The sequence below is a fragment of the Paroedura picta genome, chromosome 5 (assembly GCF_049243985.1).
Source record: "Paroedura picta isolate Pp20150507F chromosome 5, Ppicta_v3.0, whole genome shotgun sequence".
NCBI lineage: Eukaryota > Metazoa > Chordata > Lepidosauria > Squamata > Gekkonidae > Paroedura > Paroedura picta.
In genome coordinates, this window is record NC_135373.1 from 59,768,274 (window position 1) to 59,788,197 (window position 19,924).

The window sequence follows — 19,924 nt, forward strand, 5'->3', positions numbered from 1 at the left end:
TGTCTCGACCCAACATCTCTGCTACCTGAGATCTTTTACCTGGAGATTCTAGATGATCTTTATTTGATGAAGGTAATATACAAGCATTATAGGGATGCTTTGAGGATGTTAGTTGAAAGCAATTTTAAAGCTGTTGCACATTTTAAAAATTAAACCGATTGTTCACAGAGCCTTGCCATACTATCTGAATGCAGCCCTAGAATGTGAACGCTCTCCTTTTGAAAATTCTGACTGCTCCCCTACCAAAATGCAACATAAAGAGCTGGCAGCAATAGAAGTCATAATGAGATACGCACACATTGAAGGAGGACCTGCTGGTTGCCTCTTTCTGTCTATGGTTATTTCCCTTAGGAGGAACTGGGAACACTTGCAATAAAAGGAGAGTGACAACCACTAGTTTCTTTTGCCCATGGCTGTTGCCAATATGGTGTAGTGGTTAAAATGTCAGACTAAGTTCCAGAGCTGGGATCAGATCTCCCCACTGGGTGACCTACTTCATAAGATTGTGGTGACGATAAAACACGGAAGTGTTAACCATGTGCGCTGCTCAGTAAAGGATGGCCCCCATTTTTGTTTGTTGCATTTTTATCCCACTAGTTCCTCTGATCAGGTCAGACTGACAAAGATGGTTTTTCCATCCTTACTTCATTCTTACAAAAGGATAGGTGGAGGGATCTCCCAGCAAGGTTCATGGCAGAAGAGGGAGTCTGAACCTTAGTCTCCCAAATCCTAGTGTTAACTTCTTTCCACGAAACCAATCTATGCCAGAAAATCTACTCTCTGCCTCTGCTTATTGCCTATTTTCAGCAGAGATGTATGTGTAAATGTGTAGCCTAACAAATGACTAACAGACTAACAAATGACTAACAAATATGATTTTCCCACCCTATGTTTTTCTAGAGGAAAACAGCATTAAAAAGTTTCAACAGGCTAGACTCTTTCCTGTGATCAAAAACACGATCTCAAGAATTATAACAGTAGAATTGTTTACATGTCTCTCTTTGCACCTTTCAATTATCAGGACTTTTATTGCTAACTTTGGCCGGGTAGAGGAGAAATGTGGAGTTTGCCTGTCATTACAATTTGACTGGCTTTATTGTCATATATTAGGGTCCCCCTACCCCTAGAAATGAGGGCTTGTGCCATAGATTTTGCTGGCATTATGTAGGCAGGGAAATTTGTATTTCATTAGTTAAGATAGGGATTGTGATTTTGAAATGTTCCACATAAGCTAGTACTAAAAGAGCTGTAAATATTTGCATGGAAAGTTACACAGGATATAAGTTTTATGAAGTACTGCTGCTATACAGATGAACACTCTTCATTTATTTCGATTGCCTTATGACCGACTGTATCTGAAATCCTCTCTTAATGATCTTCTAAATGATCTTTGCTGTCTTTCACTATCTAATCTGGTATGCAGTTATTTTCTATTTCTTTCAGATCTTCACCTCATCTATTTTACTACTTATTAATTTTTCCAACTTTCTGCTTGAGTTAGCTGCTCTCGTTTTCCGAAGGGTTTAACTCATTCAGAGTCTGTTTGTATTGACTTATTTTTGTTTCTGCATGCTTTCAAATAATACTTTTGTTCCATTGAGAAGATTAAGAGCAGTATTTGCTTGGGAAAAAAATTTAATGAAGCACCTAACAGTGCTATTATTCATTTTTTGAAACTGGTTGCTGTGGTTACCATAGCAATATCAAGTCCTTTTATTAAAACTGTTATCTACATGTGCTGTGTCTGGCTTCCCAGATGCTGTTGGGGGAGCTGCAAGCCCATGGATCTATTGTCATGGAAGAATATTCTAGCTCTTTATAGCTAAATTATGCTACATTTTTTTAAGAATGCAAAGCTTATAAATCTAGTTTATCATGTCTATCATTTAATTGTTCATGCAAGCCGTTATTTCATGTAGCGATTTACAGTCATCTCAATGAAATAACCGCTTTGTGTCACAAGATGAATAATGCATGCACCACAGGAATTGTGGGTCCCCTTTTAAGAATTATGGTGCCAGAAATATTATGGTTAAAAAAGGGAAATGATTTAAGGGGCTATATTGTTTCTAAACAAATATTGTGAATAGTTATTTGGATGATTTCTAAGAGGTCTCAAATTGGAGGTGGCTTTCAAGCTGGGTCTTAATTTTTGTTAGAAGTTCTACTAAAGGCAACTATGTAGTTTAGAATAATTAAAATCAATTTGGAATCAAGTAACACTAGGCTAAATGCCATAACTTGACTTCAGTATAATTGGAGACAGAACTGCAGAAAAAGCAAACATCTTGCTGAACTTGTAATATCATCTTCTGGGTCTATAGCTAGTCAGGGCCATCTGAAAAAGAGCTCCAATAAGTGAAGAGGAGTTACAGTAAATGTTCATAGAATCATAGAGTTGAAAGGATCCTTGAGGGTCATCTAGTCCAACACCCTGCAGAATGCATGAAATTCACAACGACCTTTATGAAATGTGAGTCTCTTTCTGAAACTGTATTACTACATAGCCCCAGGTATAGCAACCACTGGCTTTGAATGACCAAATTTACAACAGCCTTTCCCCCTTACCTTGGCTGTATACCCACATAATGTTGAGCCCTCCTTCAAGCAACAGAAGGTAGAAATCATATTAGTAGCACCATATTGGACTTAGAGAACATGGTTCTCTGCCACTGAGGAAATGGCAATCCAACCACCATTGACATTGCTAGTATAATTGGACACATTGCAGCAAAGTGGCCTATACAGCATCCTCATCCAGAGTGGCTGAGTTTGATTGCATGGAGATCAAACAGGATAACAATCTACATTTGGGATATTCCACAGGAGCGATGATACCATTACAACATCCCTTGGAATGATTTATCAAAGGTATTGACTCTCTGAAACCCAAGATTAAATCAATCTTATCCTTTCTAGAATAAGAATACAATATGCTAAGTTGTCAGGCTGCAGCTCCCATAGTGGTACTACTTCTGTTCCATAGTCTGATCCTGTCTAACACACCCGCATATCGGTCACTTTCTCAGGGTGCTGCTGTAATTGAACCATCTCAGTGACACAGATTTCTAATGTAGCAATTACATACGGTACTCTTGGCTCTTATCAAACACCCATTCAATTCTGTCAAAGAGGTTCCGCTTAAGTGGCTGAGGATGAAAACCTTGTTTCTTGTCACAGTCTCAACAGCAAGGAGGGTATCTGAGTTAAGTACTCTGTTGGTCAAGTCTGAGTTGTGTGGTCCTGAGGGTGGAATCCTACCTTTCAGCTAAAGGTAAACCTTCCAGAGGTCCCAAGAGATTTGCCTACTTTCATTGTGACCTAATCCTATCCATATGAAGAAGAAAATGTGGCATACCTTGGATGTCAGCTATGCACTTAAAACCTTCATAGGACAGAAATCTTTAGAAAAAAATGAATTTGTATTCATCTCCATTTCTCCAAGTTAAGAGTATGAGGATGTCAAAATTGGCAGTACTTTTAAAGGATGCACATTTGGTTTGAAGTGCTGCAACCAATGTATCCTTCACCAGACACATCACTGTTGAAGTGGACTGCAAAACAGTCAACCAGTCAAATGCATTACAAGTTGAACAGCTGTGACTCAGCTGATGCAGCATTTGGAAGGCTTTTACAAAATATTCTAGTATCATAAGATGGTAATCCACCTAGTCAATGAGGACAATTGGTCAAGAAGCCAAGACCAAATAGTCAGGCAAGCTCAGAGTCCAAAGACCAGTCCAACGGTCAAAGGTTGAGGGAGACAGTCCACCAAGGGAAACAGCAGAGGGGAGTGGAGTCAAGAGACAGGCCGGGGTCATTTACCTAAGAGTTCTGAAGCAGTACTGTGGTTGAGTAACTGGGGAGCAAAGTCAAAAGCCAAGCCAGAGTCAAGTCAAACCAATGTCAGGAAACAGGGACTAAGTAAAAACAAGCAGAAGTCAGGAACCAGGAATGAAATTAAGAGCCAAAGCAGAAGTTAGGAACTGGGGACGAAGTCAAGGAATTAAAGCTGAAGTCAGGAGACTTCCACGGGAGATGTAGCTGGTGCAGACATGACAACATTTCTTTTGGATGTTTGCCAAGTTGTTCTCCACCTCAGAGGGAGAACAGAATATTGGATACTTACAATGAAGTGTCCTTCTCCTCAGTCCCTCCTAAAGTCATCATCCTTTTCTTTATATTCACCGGTAACATTTCCTGTTCTAGTGTTTCTCAAATTTCTGTTTTGTGGTTTATATGTCTTGATTCTTCATAGTTTAGGAGATTTATTAACTGTTTTTGAAATTGCCGGAACTGAGAAGATGGGTGACTCCCACCAGGAAGTGGAAAAGAGATTGTTCCTGCCTCCTTGAAAGGACAGTGGGAATCACCCACCCAGATGTCACCCTTTCCAACTGTCCATTCTCAGAACCACCCCCCAACATGGAACCTACCCTGTGTTCAAGGAAAGTGGGCCTGGCGAAGCTTGTTGCTTGATAAATTATTCTCATCTTGAGTCATCAACCATCGAAAAACTAGGTTGTCAGATGTTCATGTTTATAAGTCATGTTAAATTACTAGTGTCGGGGAATGTAACAGGGTTCCATGCAGTGATATGACATCTAGGCTTCAAATCTGTGTTCCACCTTCAAATATGTCAAAACTTCTTCTAAAATCCAGTTTTACTTTGCTTAATGCAGGAGATAAGACTATCAATCCTGGGTATTTGTCAGGTTTTTGCCATATTTGAAAATCTCTTAATATGTATTTCCTATTGATATTGAAGGGAGGCATCATGCTTTGCTGGCTATTGTTTTAGCCCTGCTATATTAGATTGCCCTTGCTTACCATACACCTGCATTTGTAAAGAGCTTATGTGGGATTCTGTTTTTAGATATTTGAAGTGTTCTTGACATTCTTATACATTTCTTGAAAGTGGTGGTGTCAAGAATGAGAGCAGAGGGATAGGTTAATATTGTGCTACTTGAATCTTCTAGTTGTGCTAGCTGCAAGCCCCAAGGTAGAATGATGCCTGCAAAGGTCAGGTTGGCAGATGTCCATGTTCATAAGTCATGTTACGTTACTGGTGTGGGGGGATATAAAAGGGTTCCATGTAGTGATATCACATCTATCTAGGCTTTAAATAGGTTTTCAGCCTTCAGATATATCTGTCCTCCTTCAGATTCAGGGCAGTGTTTCTTAAGGAGCAGGTGATTGCTAAGGAAGATTTAAAAGATGCAGAATAGAAACAAAAATTTGGAAGGGTCTGGAAAAAGAAAGAGAAACAAGGGGAATATTAAGCTTTAAAAACACTTGTATTACATTTTGCCATTTCAAATCTTTGGTAAACATTTTTTAAGTTACCGATATAATCCCTCAGGTTCAAGAGAGAAGCCTCTGATTTAAAAGCAGAAGTTTGTACTGGGTTTACAGTGTTAAGTAGTGAAGTAATCTTTATGATGTTCTTCCTTATTCTTGTTACCACGGTGATATCTGTTCCCTTTCCTGATGCTCCCTGAGTTCATTCAAATTGTGACTTTAAAGGGGCGGGGGGTTGTCCATGAAAAATGTCCATGTGTTGAAGTACTGTTTTGTCTCTCCCTGTTTTTTTTAAATGATGTCACTAATGCAACAGCCACATAACGAAACAACCACATATGCGTCAACATCCAACATAGAACCTGCAACAACACTATAACCAATTTGAGGTACGATAATTGGAGGATTCCCTCACTGAAGTAGAACAAAACATTGGACCTACTTGCTGGTTCTTCTCTATATAAACAAACTGGTTATGTATTCCAGCTAGTGCAGGGTGAGAAAAACTGTTTAACCCAATATCTGTTGGAGAACTTGGCTCCCAAAATCAGCTTCAATAGAATTTTGCTGATCAGTTTTGTAATGGTTTACAAAGCTTGTAAATGAAGACCAGATAGCTGCTTTACAAATGCCTTCAATAGGTGCTTTGTTTTTAACCTCAGCAGAAGTACCTGCAGCTCTGGTTGAATGAGCTGTGACTTCCCTGGTTGTTTTAGCCCCTGAATTTTGTATGCTTTCTGAATGTAGAGGCAAATCCAGGAAGCTAAAGTAGACTTTGAAACCTTATTATCCAAATTTGTTGTACTATGAGAAACAAATTAAGATTCAGATATTCTAATTGGTTGTGTTCTCTTGTTGTATATCCATACATCCAGCTTATGCCACTCCCTTTCCCTAGCATGGGAAGGATTGGGACAAAAAGATGGAAGCACTAAACTTACACAAATCTTTCTGCATCCTCTCAAATGTACCTCATTCAGATACCCTCCTGGCTGATGTTATGGCCACCAAAAAGGCTACTTTTCATGACAGGTACCTCAATCCACCTGTAGATAAAGGCTCAAAGGGTGACTTTATTAAGGCTTGCAACACCTTTGATAGACTCTGTGTAGGAATCCTGTGTTGTGTTGGTGGTGCAATTTGTGTTGTCCCTTTTAAATACTTCCTGATAAATGTATTCCCTAGCAACTTAAAACAATCTCGTACTTTCTAATGCAGCAGCCAAAGCTGCCACTTGTCTCTTTATTTGAACACAAAACTTTCTTCCAACCCTCATGAACGAAATGTAAGACATCAATATAAGAGGGTTTGAGTGGGTTAATATCTCTATTCTCTGTTAAGTTTTTGAAAGCTAACCAGATGCAATTATATATGCTCCTGTAGATAGACATCTAGCTTGGAACATGTCACATGTGTATCCCATAGATATGATAGTCCTAGACTGTTTAGGGCTTTAAAGAGCCTTGAATCTGTTTATATGTGCTCTCCATGGCATCCTCATGAGGACTTCTGTGACCGCATTCTGGTCCAGTTGGGAGTTTCTGGAGCAGCTTCAAGGTTAGCCCTGCATGTAGTGACTTGCAATAACCTAGTGTGGAGGTAACTGTTGCATGGCTAGTTAGGTATCAATAGACCAGGTAATAATTAATTGTGCCTGGTGGAGATGGTAGAAAGCCAAGCACACAACATTTGTGACCTGGGCCTCCACAAGGAGGTATCCAGAATCACACCCAGACTTTTGATGGTTCCTGATGGTGCTAACTGGACACTCTCAAGGGTTGGGAGTTGCAGTGGTCTATCTAAGGTATGCTAGCCTAACCAGAGGACCTCCGTCTTAACTGAATTCAACTTCAGCCTACTCCACCTGAGCCAGTTTGCCACAGCCTCAACACATAGATTGTCACAGTCCTTTCCTCCCTGCACAAATGATGTAGGTTTGATGACTTCCAAAGTAGCAATTAAGCATGTGGGCACTCCTTGGTTGTGCTGTGTCCTTGGGATGGTTGCTGTGGAATATAGCTTACTGTTCTTTGTGATAGGGTAATACAGACGTAGATGCCAGAGTACAGAAAATAGGGCATGCCATCAGACGCAACAGAATGTGCTAGTGGAATTCTGCAATGAGAATGAGCTATGCAGCACCTCAAATAGGACCTGTCAAGCTCCCAGCACAGAACACCTCAAACTCCTAGGTATGCTAATGGCATGCTTCTCATCTGCTACGTGAGTCACACCTGGAGACATAAAGTTGGGAAGATCAAAGCAGTAGAAAGGAATTACTTCCTTTGGGACAAGAAAGCCCTCGTGGAAAGGGCAAGGGGGAGAAAAGGAGACATTTTGAAAACTCTTGTTATGAGGAGGAAGAGCTTTTACTTTGGGCAGCTCTTTGCATGTATACAAGCCATTGTGGACTTTCACAAGGTGGGGACAATGAAGTGGACTCCTAGCATAGAGATCTAAGTTAACAATGAATATTGCAATTGTAAGTAAAGCTTGCCTGTCCCAAAATTCAATATCATTTAGGAAGTACCTAGTTTCTTGTATTCCCTTGCTAAACCTGAAGTATTGAGCAGAACATGTGTATTCTATATGTTCAACTTATTTTTTTTAATGCTCTAATTCTGTTCTCTGAAGAAACACCATGCCTAATTGATCTGGCTATTTGAAGTGTGGTAAGGCAGAGGGGCAGCAAGGAATGTTGCCATCCCTAGTGCATGATAGCTGTACATTACAAAGATGCAATCGATCTCTCATATGCTTGCTTGTAGAGGCATAGCAGGCAGTATAACCAGGTGGGGCCTCTAACTGGCATTGCTAGTACCAAGTGCTGACTCCATCTGGCAGGACATATTTCTGAAGTGACAATCCATGGTTACTCAGTTTGTAATTGGCTCCTACGGTTCTTCTGACTTCTGGGGGTCTGATGAAAAAGAACAGGAAAGGGGCTGCAAGCTCATCCCATATTCTTCTTTTCTTGTGGTTTGTCATGCTTGATGAAACCAAATGTTCTTTGAGCAGTTTTTCCCACAGCAGCCACCAAAGTACACATGCTGATGTGTACATTTTCACTTTGTACTAAAGGTGTATTTGTCCTTAATGCTGCCAATATGTTGTCCAATGATGAGATTTTTTTTTTCTTCAGAGAACACATCGGAATCTACCTGTAGGCTTCTTACTATTTCAGTCACAGGAAGAAGGGGGGAGGGGGAACCCAGTTAAATGACACTACAGAGTATTAACCTTTTTCTAATTAAATCCTGTAGAACATTGGCTGTGAAATCAATGATATTGAGAGAACAGTGTATGTAATTAGACCATTTGGAAATGTTCCTTTAACACTGAATGTGACCCAAGCACTTCACTTCAGATACAACTGTTTTTGTTTGCATGAAGCATTTGTAATTGGGCACGTGACCTAATTTCTGACATTGATCACTGCACCATCTTTGCTGATGTAGTCAGGTGTCCTAATTCTAACCCTTCAACTCCTGAAAGAAATGTGCTTCTGTTTTTGTGTCCATCATTAGTTTTACATTTGAGAAAAGATGACGTCCTGTTTGGACTAGAGAATTCCTATGTGTGGCTAGAACATCAGATTCCTTGAGTCCACGTCTTTTAAAGCAGCAGCTTAAATGTGCTAGAAGAGATATATTATGCCCTCAAACCGGGTGATGTGGCAAGGAGTGAAAGCAGCAGTTGAGGAGGACTTTTGACACTCTCATTCCTGCCAGTACTTCCTGTGCTGCTATTGAAAAGGATCAGTCTTTGAGGGATTGGGGACCCAGTTAGCAAACAGAGTCACAGGAGGAGACACCAATCTCTGTTTACTGGATGTTCCTTTGCACATTATTTCTAGAAAGGGAGACATTGATGGTGGGATACTGCCAAAGAAGGAATGATGATGAGCCTCTTCTTTCTTATTGCATCTTACTCTGCTTCACAGAGGTCTTGTGTGGATAAAGTAGCAGATGGGATGGCTGAAACAATTTGCTTTTGTCTTGACTTCTTTGAAGGAGTAACAGCTTAATTGTAGTAATTTTATTTGAATTTTCAGAGACTAGCGGACAGCTAAAATAGAGTGCTTAGTTCCTGTTCGTTATCCATTTATCAAAGATTGATCATGATGCAGGAGGTCCCTGGCTCAGATCTTGCCTCTGCTATATAAAACATCAAAACCTGTCCTGCGGCCTTGGACTAGCCTCCCTCTCTCTTAACCCCACATCCTCCCAGTTTGTAAAATAAGGGTAATCACACTGACCTACCATATAGAGCTGTTGTCACAATTGCGGTTTGGTAGTACCGGATGCAAAGCTATTTGTTCTAAATATATTAATTGAATATATATCTTATTTTCCAAAATGTTTTGGATTGAATGTTTGAAGCTAAAACCTGAACATATTGGCACTGTTATATTTTCCTTGGAAACAAGTCTAAGAAAGTAAGTCAACCTGGCTTTGTAATTCAGAGAAATGCCCAGTGGCTGAATTGGGGTTCCGGGCCAGTTTCTGTGCACGTGTTGGTGAACAGCCTTTTCAGCAGGAATGTTTCATATTGTAAATGTAATAATAGAAATTATGCTTTTAAATGTTCAGCTTTTTCTGGATGCTGTGGCTCCTTCTGTCCTGCACAGCTTGTTTACAAATGTTTTAAAGAAAATGTTTTAAAAGTTAAATATTTTGAAAAAATATTTTTTCAACACATGCTTAGTCTGTCTTTTCTACCCCCATTCTGCCAGAATGCATGTATATAAACAAATCAGGTAAACAATACATCATATATTCATATTCTATAATGACTCACAGAAGTTGGAAAATGCAGCCATCGCTTGCAGTAGATGTCCTGGAAACAGTTCAACAAGTATGTGAGTTAAAAAAAATTGTAACAAAAGCTTTCGGTATCTGACATGCCTTGCTTTGGTCTCTGTATACTGAGAATATCATGCTTGATAGAGAGGGGAAATAGTCACTAGTTAGAGAAAAATGGTAAAATGGATCCCTTCCTATTTTAGTTGGACAGAAAATTAAGTGGAGCTCTGCTCTGGTGCTGCTGTACCCTGCAAAGCAGGAACGCATACCTTCTTTTTTTCGTAAAAGTCAATTTCCCCCCTCCTTTGCATTCCATTGTTAAAGAGAGTTAATATATGTACCAATTCAAACCTTAGTTAATGCAAATTAGGTTTCTCTCAAATAGCTTGCAAACTCCCAACTCTGGTTTCAGCCTCAGCTTTGCAACTCTGCCATGACATTAAATACAAAACTGTGGCTAACAATAGCCCTTGCTTAAGTATCTTGCAACAACTTAGTGGTATGGTTGTAGCCATTCAGTATGGATAGCACTCTGGTATTCTTGGTTTTTAAAAACTAGTCTGGCTAAGTACATGGCAAAAAATCCCTCTTCCCTGTACCAGTGGGGCACATTTGGTCTGCTAACATACAATAGTGTTCTTATGTATGTTAATGATGAAAGCAGTCTGTCAGGGTAATAAACATTGTCATGAGAGTGTTCTGAAGACCAAATTATTTACTTTCATTACTTTCAGATTTTTCTGCAAAACTAAGGAGTGTCCCAAGTGTACAGACTTAAATATCCACAGATCACAGCCATGGATGGCTAATAGTGTGAAACAACCAAACTTGAGAAAATCAGTTAATCTTTCAGTTCCTGTTGCTAGGTACAAGTGGGTATGGTGGCGGTTATGGTTATGGGCATAGACAGCGTGAAATAAAATGCCAATTCCTTATGTACATAAATTCATATCCATGTTTAAGTTCACTGGCACCCTCTCCCTCCTTAGTGAATTGAGTTTGTTTGGAAGTGGGTCTGTTGAAATGAACAGTAAAGGGCGGGGGGGGGGAGATTTGATGGCATATGTCACATACCTTTGATTTTGCCACATGCTCTGTAAAGTTGTATTTGCAAATGGGCTGTGACTAGTCTTGCAGAGGAGGAGGCAGAGGTTCCTGTCGTGCTAACAGATGGTACCATGACACCTTTGAAAGGTGGGCTGCTGCCTAATTAAAGTACAAGATGGCCTACTGAGGACTTGGCTAGCTGCCACTATTTTAACAGTGTTTTGAGAGACTTTCTTTTATAGCCATAAAAAATTGGCTCACAGCAAAGATGCTTCAGTGTGCTTTGACCTTTTTCATGGTTGCCTCCCTTAGCTATAGGTAGTGACACTGAACTATACTTTTTGGGGTGTTCTCAAAATAATACCACTATGAAGAACCAATTTATTGAATGATCCACTTTTTAGAATGGATTTTTTATTTAAAACACTTATTGGGGGGGGGGGGCAGACAAAACAAGTCTTCACCTGCTGGTAAAAGATGTTTACAGGAATCTCTTGGGAGAGTGAGCTCCAAAATGTTTAGAGTTGGAAAAAACAGTTAAATGCTTTTGAAGTGGTTTGACCAAACTTATGGCCAGTCAGATATGGCCAACCCTTTGGGGAAACAAGGAATTGAAATGGGTTTAACTTGTGAAAGCCAGCAGATAACCTGTTAAAAACACCTTAATCTGGGTATATTTGATAAAAAAAACAATACTGTTTGAGTGATGCAACGTAAGTAAAAATAGACAGTTTTTTTAAGGAAGAGAAGTCCGGTCAGGATACAGTTTCACATATGCAAGCTAGTCTTACATGGTAGCCCTTATTAATTAATTTCTCAGCAGCAATGCCTCTGGATCAGTGAGCCTAGACAGTGTATTAGTCAAATTTGATTCTGAAAATTGTCTTTCAAGATAATGTGGATGACTTATTTTATTCTGTGAGCCTTTTGTTGCATGTGTCAAGCCAATGTTAGTTTGCAACATTTTTATGGGCAAGTTAATTCATCAGGCATGTTTACATCATATTTTCAAGGAGATGAATTAATTGGTTTGGATGGTTATGTGAATTTTGTGTAATTGTAGCACACCCAAAACAGCCCAGAATCTCTCAAATAGGAATTATATGAGACTAATCTTTGTGAAAGCACTTTGGTGAGAATCTCAGAGACTGTATTTTATGTAGGTAGGTAGGTAGGTAGATAGATAGATAGGCATACCTTGTCCTTTATCCTATCTGTTTCTGATTTCATTTACAGATGTGAGTATTTTATGTCATTGTGATGATTCTTTCATATTTAATCTTAAAAGTGGTATGATTTTTAAATAAAAATCTTGAAAGATAACATGATTGATCTCATTCTTGGATACAAGTTTTCATTTGACACCTGAAATAAATAAACTTACTACTTCTTGTCAGACAGAGGGCTGACAACCTCTAGAGTGTGTTTATAGAGGAAAACAACACATCAGTATAGCTCTGGTTTAAGTGATTAATGCATTCCTTTGGAACAGACAGACTTTTCATTTCTATATGCCTGTTTTAAAGGGAGTGTTTCAACTGTTACAGGATGATATGCATGTCCATTCCCATTGTCTCTTTGAATATGACCCCTGATATGGAGGGTGTGGTGCCATATTACCTCCTAATCCGAAAGAGGAGTACTGCTTTGCTGTTTTGAGGCTGTCTACTAGTTTCACTTACAGTGGTGAACTCCAAAGGAGGGGGGGGATACCTTTGTTAGCCTTATTTTGGGACCCCTTTCTGACTCTCTGGCTTCCATGACTGTATGTTGTTTGATCACAGCCCATTTAATCAAAAATGATGTCATAGCATCACATCTCAGTGAGAGTATTTATACGACAGAGAATGAACTATTCTTGCGGCATCTTGATAAAGTTGAGCTGTCTCACGAAGACAGGAATGAAGATAGGGAGTGTCCCCTTTTCAGAGCCTGGAAGTTCAGAGAGCTGGTGTTGCTTGTAATCCCCTAGATTTCAGATCACCTCAGCGCACTAGCTAGAACATATATACTGATTTGTACTAGGTAGCATTACTCAGGCCTAGGAACTCTAGTTAGTTAAAACAGCCTTATGTAGCTGTTACAGATTCTGGCATTTATTTATTCGATTTATTGCCCACCACTCATGGCAAGCTGGCTCATAGCGGATTACAGGATAAGAAACCTCATACATAAAACTCCCATTAAAAACTCCAATAAAATATTAAAACAATAGTAATAAAATGGCTATAAAAATAACCACAACAAACTCCCTAGCAGGTGTCACAGGCAAAATGCGCTACGCTCCCACAAGGTCCACAGCTCTTCTAGGTAATTCCACCAATAACTTGTGGTTGACCACATTAAAGGCAGCTGATAGGTCTAGCATTACGAGAATTGCTGACCTGCCTCGATCCAGCTGGCGCTGGAGATCATCCGTCAGGGCGACCAACACTGTCTCCACCCTATGGCCAGGATGGAAGTCAGACTGAGATAGATCAAGGGCCAAAGTTTCCTCCAAGAATGCCATGAGTTGGCCCTTTCAACCACCTTGCCCAGAAATGCAAGACTGAGTGGTAGCTTTCCAGGTCCCGCGGGTCCAGCAGTACTTTCTTAAGGAGAGGGCAAACCACTGCTCCCTTCAACAGCTCAGGGTACTCCCCGGTAGACAGGGAGAGATTAATAATATCCCTGAGCTGACATCGTATCTGCTGGCTGCCCCCTTTGAACAGCCAAGATGGACAGGGATCAAGGGACAAGTGGTAAAGAGAGCTGTCTGAAGCCATCAAATGCCACCTCCAAAGGGCAATTCGGGGGTTATGAGAAAAAAATAATCAAAAGTCCTTCAATTGCTAAAATTCTAAGAATTTCTGATCTAGATACTTGGTATGTATTACCTTGTACTTCAGATAACTTTGACTACTTAATGTATAACATTATTTTTGATGACATTAACTTATACCTATTTTGTATGCTATCTTCTTACTGAAGTGAACTATCTTTTTCTTTTCGTTACGGGGGAGCAGAAGAACTACGGAAACTAAGTTGGTCGGGAATTCCAAAACCTGTCCGGCCAATCACATGGAAGCTGCTTTCAGTAAGTACTCCTGTGTTTTGTGATAATAGCTTTATTTCTGACCACATAACTTCGCTTGAGCCATAGCTAGCTAATCAGTGTTACTTCAAAGCAGTGAGACAAAAAGAACGTACTTTCATTCTCAATTTCAAGCTTGGTTTGTCATAAGAGAATAGAGCAGTAAATCAAGAAAGTGCTACATTTTTCTCTTCCTCTCTCCCCTCCCATGATGCTGGGATGGGGAGATGTGTTTCAGTGTACTATAGAAAAACTAAATCTATTCTAGTTATGGGCATGCCTTTTATAACAAATGTATGAACTAGGTAATCTGGTGTTTATGGGTATTGGTATTTAATTAGGATTGTTTGCTCACTGAAGAGTGTTAAAGTTGTGATAAAGTTTCATGCACATCCATGGTGTATGCTAGAGAACATAGCCACTACTTCATCAGCAAATTTTCGCACTTTAACACATCACAGCAGTTCAGCACTGTTGAATTTTTGAGAAATTCAGAGCTTAAAGCCTCCTCCCTCCTTTGAAGGGGATAAATCTGTGGGGAATGTGAAGTGTTCACTTCAGAAGAGGTCTGATTTTTCAGCCTTTAAAAGGTTCTCTGTTACTAATGAGTCTCGTTAAATTTCTGAGTTTAGTGCTTTCTAATCCAAAATTCAGATGCAGCTCTTAACTGTGAATATTTAATAAGTAGTCTCTTGCAATTACAATTAAGTATACAAAATGCGGTAATTAATTTTTTTAAGTGTATTTAAAATTCTGATGTCTGAGTCTGAAGTACAAGCAGAGTTTGACAACCCAGTTTGGCATAATGGTTAAGAGCGGTGGCTTCTGATCTGGTAAATCAGGTTTGATTCCCCGCTCTTCCACATGTAGCCAGCTGGGTGACCTTGGGCTCATCACAGCTCTAATAGTGCTGAGCAGTTTGGTCTGGGCTCTCTCAGCCTCACCTACCTTACAGGGTATTTGTTGTAGGGAGAGGAAGGGAAAGCAATTGTAAGCTGCTTTAAGACTCCTTTGGGCACTGAAAAGCAGAGTATAAAAAACAACTCTTCTTCTATCCACAAAGAACAATATGAGGTTTATTTTTTTATTTCGCTTGAGTTCAAAAAAATCAACACACAACCAGTCTGCATTAGATATTCCTGTTGTGTTTCTGATTGCTTGGTGCCATTAGTTTGATGCCAAAATCAAATTCCAAGGATGTCTATGTTTAGATATCTTTTTGTTCCTGAATAATGGATTTAGACATCTCCCCTGTTATCTACTCACAGGCCAGAAATTAGTTTGTAACAAAGTTTTCCTATAACCAACAGTAAACATAAATATGTTAAATGGAAAGGCAAACCTTAACATAAAGGTCATCAGAATGTAGTTTTCCCTTTTATGCAAACACTTTGTTTAATTTAACAAATCAGACTACCAGTCCCAGAACAACTTTTTGACACCATATATCCTGCACAGAATTGTGCTGAGCTCCACCAACGTTCTTCTGTGCTTCATATCAGCTGGAGTTCATCTGAATGCTGCCCAGCACCTTCTTTATGCCTCTCACCCATACAGCTGATTATCTACTGATTTAGGCAAACTCCATGAATAGTTCCTCAGGATGCTTGTCAAGTTTTTTTGCCAATGTATCTATTTTCAAAAAGTTCTGTATATCTTAAAATTAATTTATTCAAACTACTTCTGAAATCCATATGTGCCAATTGGCCCTTGCAGAATTATAAACAAGGTTATCACATTTTTCTAATAAGAGAGAGATACATAAAGGAATTAAACATGTGCCTAATTTAAGCATTCTTAGTTTGGAGATTCTTAAAATCCTTTGTAGAGAGGAAGATATTGAACCTGTCTAACCGGAAGATAGTTTAGATTAATATTGTAGACTGATTAACAGCAATGATAGAAGGAAATACTGATATCTCTGGGACAGCTACATTTAATGTACATTTAAGGTCATACACGATTTGGGCCCAGTGTATTTGAGAGACTGCTACCCTGCCTATACCCCCAAAAGAGTCTTATGCTCCGCCACTTCCAACTGGCTGTGGATCCCTGGCCCCAGAGAAGCACGTTAGACCTCAAGAAGGGCCAGAGCCTTCTTGGTCCTGGCCCCCACCTGGTGGAACGAGCTCCCTGAGGAAATCAGAGCCCTGCCTGAACTTCCACAGTTCCGCAGGGCCTGCAAGAGGGAGCTCTTCCACCAGGCATTCTCTTGAGGCTGACCAACTTAGAACACCTGCTCGGCCCCCAGACTCCCCCTCCATGACTGAAAGAATTAACATCCCAATGTTGCTGTTAATTGCTATTTATTTATATATTATATAAATGTGGTTTTGTAATCTTTGATGCCTTATTTGAAAGTTGTTGATGTTACAGTCTATATATTGTTCCATGTAAGTTAATATAATATTCAGTGTAACCCGCCCAGAGCTGCAAAAAAAATGGGCGGTATAGAAATATAAATAAATAAATAAATAAATAAATAAATAAATAAATAAATAAATAAATAAATAAATAAATAGAAAACAATTTCATTTATTTATTTATTTAACGAGACTAATAATGTCCTACAGAAAATTCTTAAGATCATCCATGCTGTGTAGGGCTTTAAAGAACAAAAACAATACCTTGAATTGGACCCAGAAGTGGATTGGTAGCCAGTGAAATTGCTGAAGTATCAGGGTCACATTGTCTCAGTAGTTGGCTAGCAGTGTAGGAACAACATTCTGCAGTAGCTGCAGCATCCAAATACTCTTCAGAGCACATTGCAATAGTCCAGTCTAGATGTAACAAAGGCATAGATCACTCTGGCCTGATCTGACTGATCCAGGCAAACAGCAGACATGCCAGCTGGTCAAAAGCACTCTGAGCCACCTCAGCCACCTTGTTTTTCTAAGGTGACCACTGTGTCAAGTGCACCTGGCTTTTCAAGTGGAGTATAATCCCATCCAAGACAGGACAGATATCAAATCTCTGGCCTGCTTTTCTACTAACCCAGAATACCTCTGACTTGATAAAATTAAGTTTTTGCTTGTTCGCCAAGCCCCATTTTAGAACATCAATAGAATCCATGGAATTAGGTGGAAATGAAAGGTAGAGCTAGTTATTGTCTTCATATTGATGCAACGTCAGCCCATATCTCCTGATAACCTCTCCCAGTGGCTTCATATAGATATTAAATGGCATGGTGGATAAGGTGGAACCCTTTGACCTCCTCAGGCCAACAAGGCAAAGCAGGAATCTCACAATGTTTTCCTGACACAACCCCCTCCCCCCAAGGTAAGACATGAACCACTGTGACATAGTGCCCCTTAGTTTTCATAATCTTCTTCATTATTGTTATTGTTAATGTTATTCCTATTATTAAATTTAATTCATTCGAAAGCCGCTCCCACTGTAAGCAGGCTAAGTGTAGCTTGCAGTGTATAGCGGTCGAGAGTATTGCAGGTTGCTGAGAGATCTAATAGAACCAGCAAAGCTATCTTCCCCCATCTAGTTTTTGATAGAGGTCATCAACCAAGGCAACCAAAGCACATCGTTGTTTAAAGTCCAGAAAAATCACTCTCTTCCAAGAACTCCTAGAGCTGAGAAGCAACTACCTACTCTAGCACCTTGCTAGAGAATGGAAGATTGGAGATTGTTCAACAGTTTTCCAACATAACAGGGTTCAAGGATGTTTTTTCCCCAAACATGTCTAATCACTGCCTCCTTGAGCATGGCCAGCATGACTCCCACTACTGAGGAAGCAATTACCCACTCAGTCCCCCTCTAGCAGCTTTTATCAACCAGGAAGGACAAGGAAAGGCCTTCTTTCCTATCCAGGGATCTTGTCCACATCATATGAATGTGTATCTGTACAACAGATCTGGGCAGTTTTGTCTGCAAAATAAATGGCAAGTTGATCACACAAAGTCATTGTGCAGTCAGAGTTCAGTTCCTTGGGATGTTGATATAAATGTCTCTGAATCACACAAAACTGCTCAGCTGGGTAATTATGTACAAATGCAGTGGAGAAATATTGCCTTTTTTCTATCATCACTGCTGCAGAATGTGCTCTAGCATTGGCTGTGTGCCATGTTTGATCAGTCTTGCTCTGAGTTTTCCACCAGTGGCACTCTGGTTGTCATCTTTCTCATTTCATCACCATCAGTGAGCCAGGGAGACTACGTGACTCGCTCTGGGAGGAGAGAGCCATTGGGGCAATTGTGTCAACAGCCCAGGCCACTTTTCCATTCCACAGAGCAGTCAGATTTGTCTGATTGATTTGTCAATGGCCAGGAAGGGAAAATATCCAAGCACCTGTGAGGGTCCATCAGCCATCTGGGCTAGACCATTTTAATGTGTCCACCCAGTTAGTCTGAACTCTGTCAAGTAATTGGGTTTTTCTAAATAAACAGAATTATAGAATAAAAAGTGGCACAAGGATGCACAGAACGGGTTTCTTACATCAAATGTTTTAACACTGGTCTCAGTTGTTTGCTATTTTGTTACCTGTCAAATCTGGACTTTGGTTGAGACATTACCTTGATCTTTCCTCCCTCCCTCCTCCCCTTCCGAACTAGAGTGGTGGTTTTAGCTACAACCTCATTCGAAGTTGTTGGTAACAGCTGTGAACTCCCCCCCCCCCCAATGAACTGATAAACAAAACTTGCTGCACTTTTAATGTTTTCCCTTACTTTCTAGGGCTACCTTCCTGCCAATGTAGATCGAAGAGAAGGCACTTTGCAACGAAAGCGGAAAGAGTATTTTGCATTTGTTGAACAATATTACGACTCAAGAAATGAAGAAACGCATCAGGATACATATAGACAGGTGGAGGAATGAATCTGAAAATGTTTCTAATGCAAGAGTGACTTCACATGCATGTTTAACTTTTTGAAGCAGTTTGATTCTGCTAGGGTGTATTACTAGATGGTTCATGTGTCCGCATGTGTTAGAGCGTGACATTTTTTGATGATCCTGCGCTGAGCGTTTTGCATTTTGCATATGCCAAGTAACTACAGCTAGCTTAGTTTAACAGCAAAAATCTGCTAGCCTTTTCTAACGTTCTTGCCCTACAGTACGCTGTTATTATTATAGGTGGACCTTTCTTTCTGGCTGAATGTTCATTATATGATACAGGAATTCATTGGACAGCTTCCCGTGCTTGTGGCTTTTTGCATTTTGTACAGCTTCTTTGCTCTTGGTGTAGATACATGTTGGCAGTGTTTTCTCAGATAGCAATGGTAGGGATCTGCTTGATCAACTGGAAGCTTTTAAGCCCATGGACCAGGCATCCCAGCTGTACCATTTTGTCACTGTCAGAATTGCTGTCTGCGGCATTATATTTACTCCTTAGTATTTAGTTACCCTTGGTTATGGACAGAACCTCCATATTTTTAACAGGATGCTTTTTGAACAGCTTGTTTTCAGGGAATGCCTTTCTGTTGGGGAGGCCTTTACCATGGGTATCATTGTGTGGGTTCAGAAGAGTCTTGGGCGTGTTGTAGGGTACACACCCTTTATGCACAGTGTTTTCTTGAGCCTTGCCATTTTCCACCTGAGCCTTGGAACATACCTGAGATTCTCTTGTGGTAATGCTGGGCAAGCTGCTTTTCAGAGAAGCCAGTGTGCAGTTATTTTTTCGTTTACTGGTGAACCTCCCTGGTAAGCTTCCAAGGCACCTCAAGGTTTCTAGGAGCAGTTTGAAAGCTATTGT

General features: G+C 40.0%; 1 protein-coding gene across 7 annotated transcripts in view; it reads left to right on the top strand.

The window, feature by feature from the left end:
- Positions 1–19,924, top strand: part of TBC1D22A (TBC1 domain family member 22A) — a 205,818-nt gene that overhangs the window by 18,133 nt on the left and 167,761 nt on the right. For all 7 annotated transcript variants that reach the window (XR_013231116.1, XR_013231117.1, XR_013231118.1 and 4 more), the window contains exons 5-6: positions 14,159–14,229; positions 18,910–19,038. Coding sequence is in view for 4 of the 7 variants with exons in the window: in XM_077338248.1 (XP_077194363.1) it covers positions 14,159–14,229; positions 18,910–19,038 (200 nt within the window). In the remaining 3 variants the exon portion in view is untranslated. The remainder of the gene's footprint in view (positions 1–14,158; positions 14,230–18,909; positions 19,039–19,924) is intronic.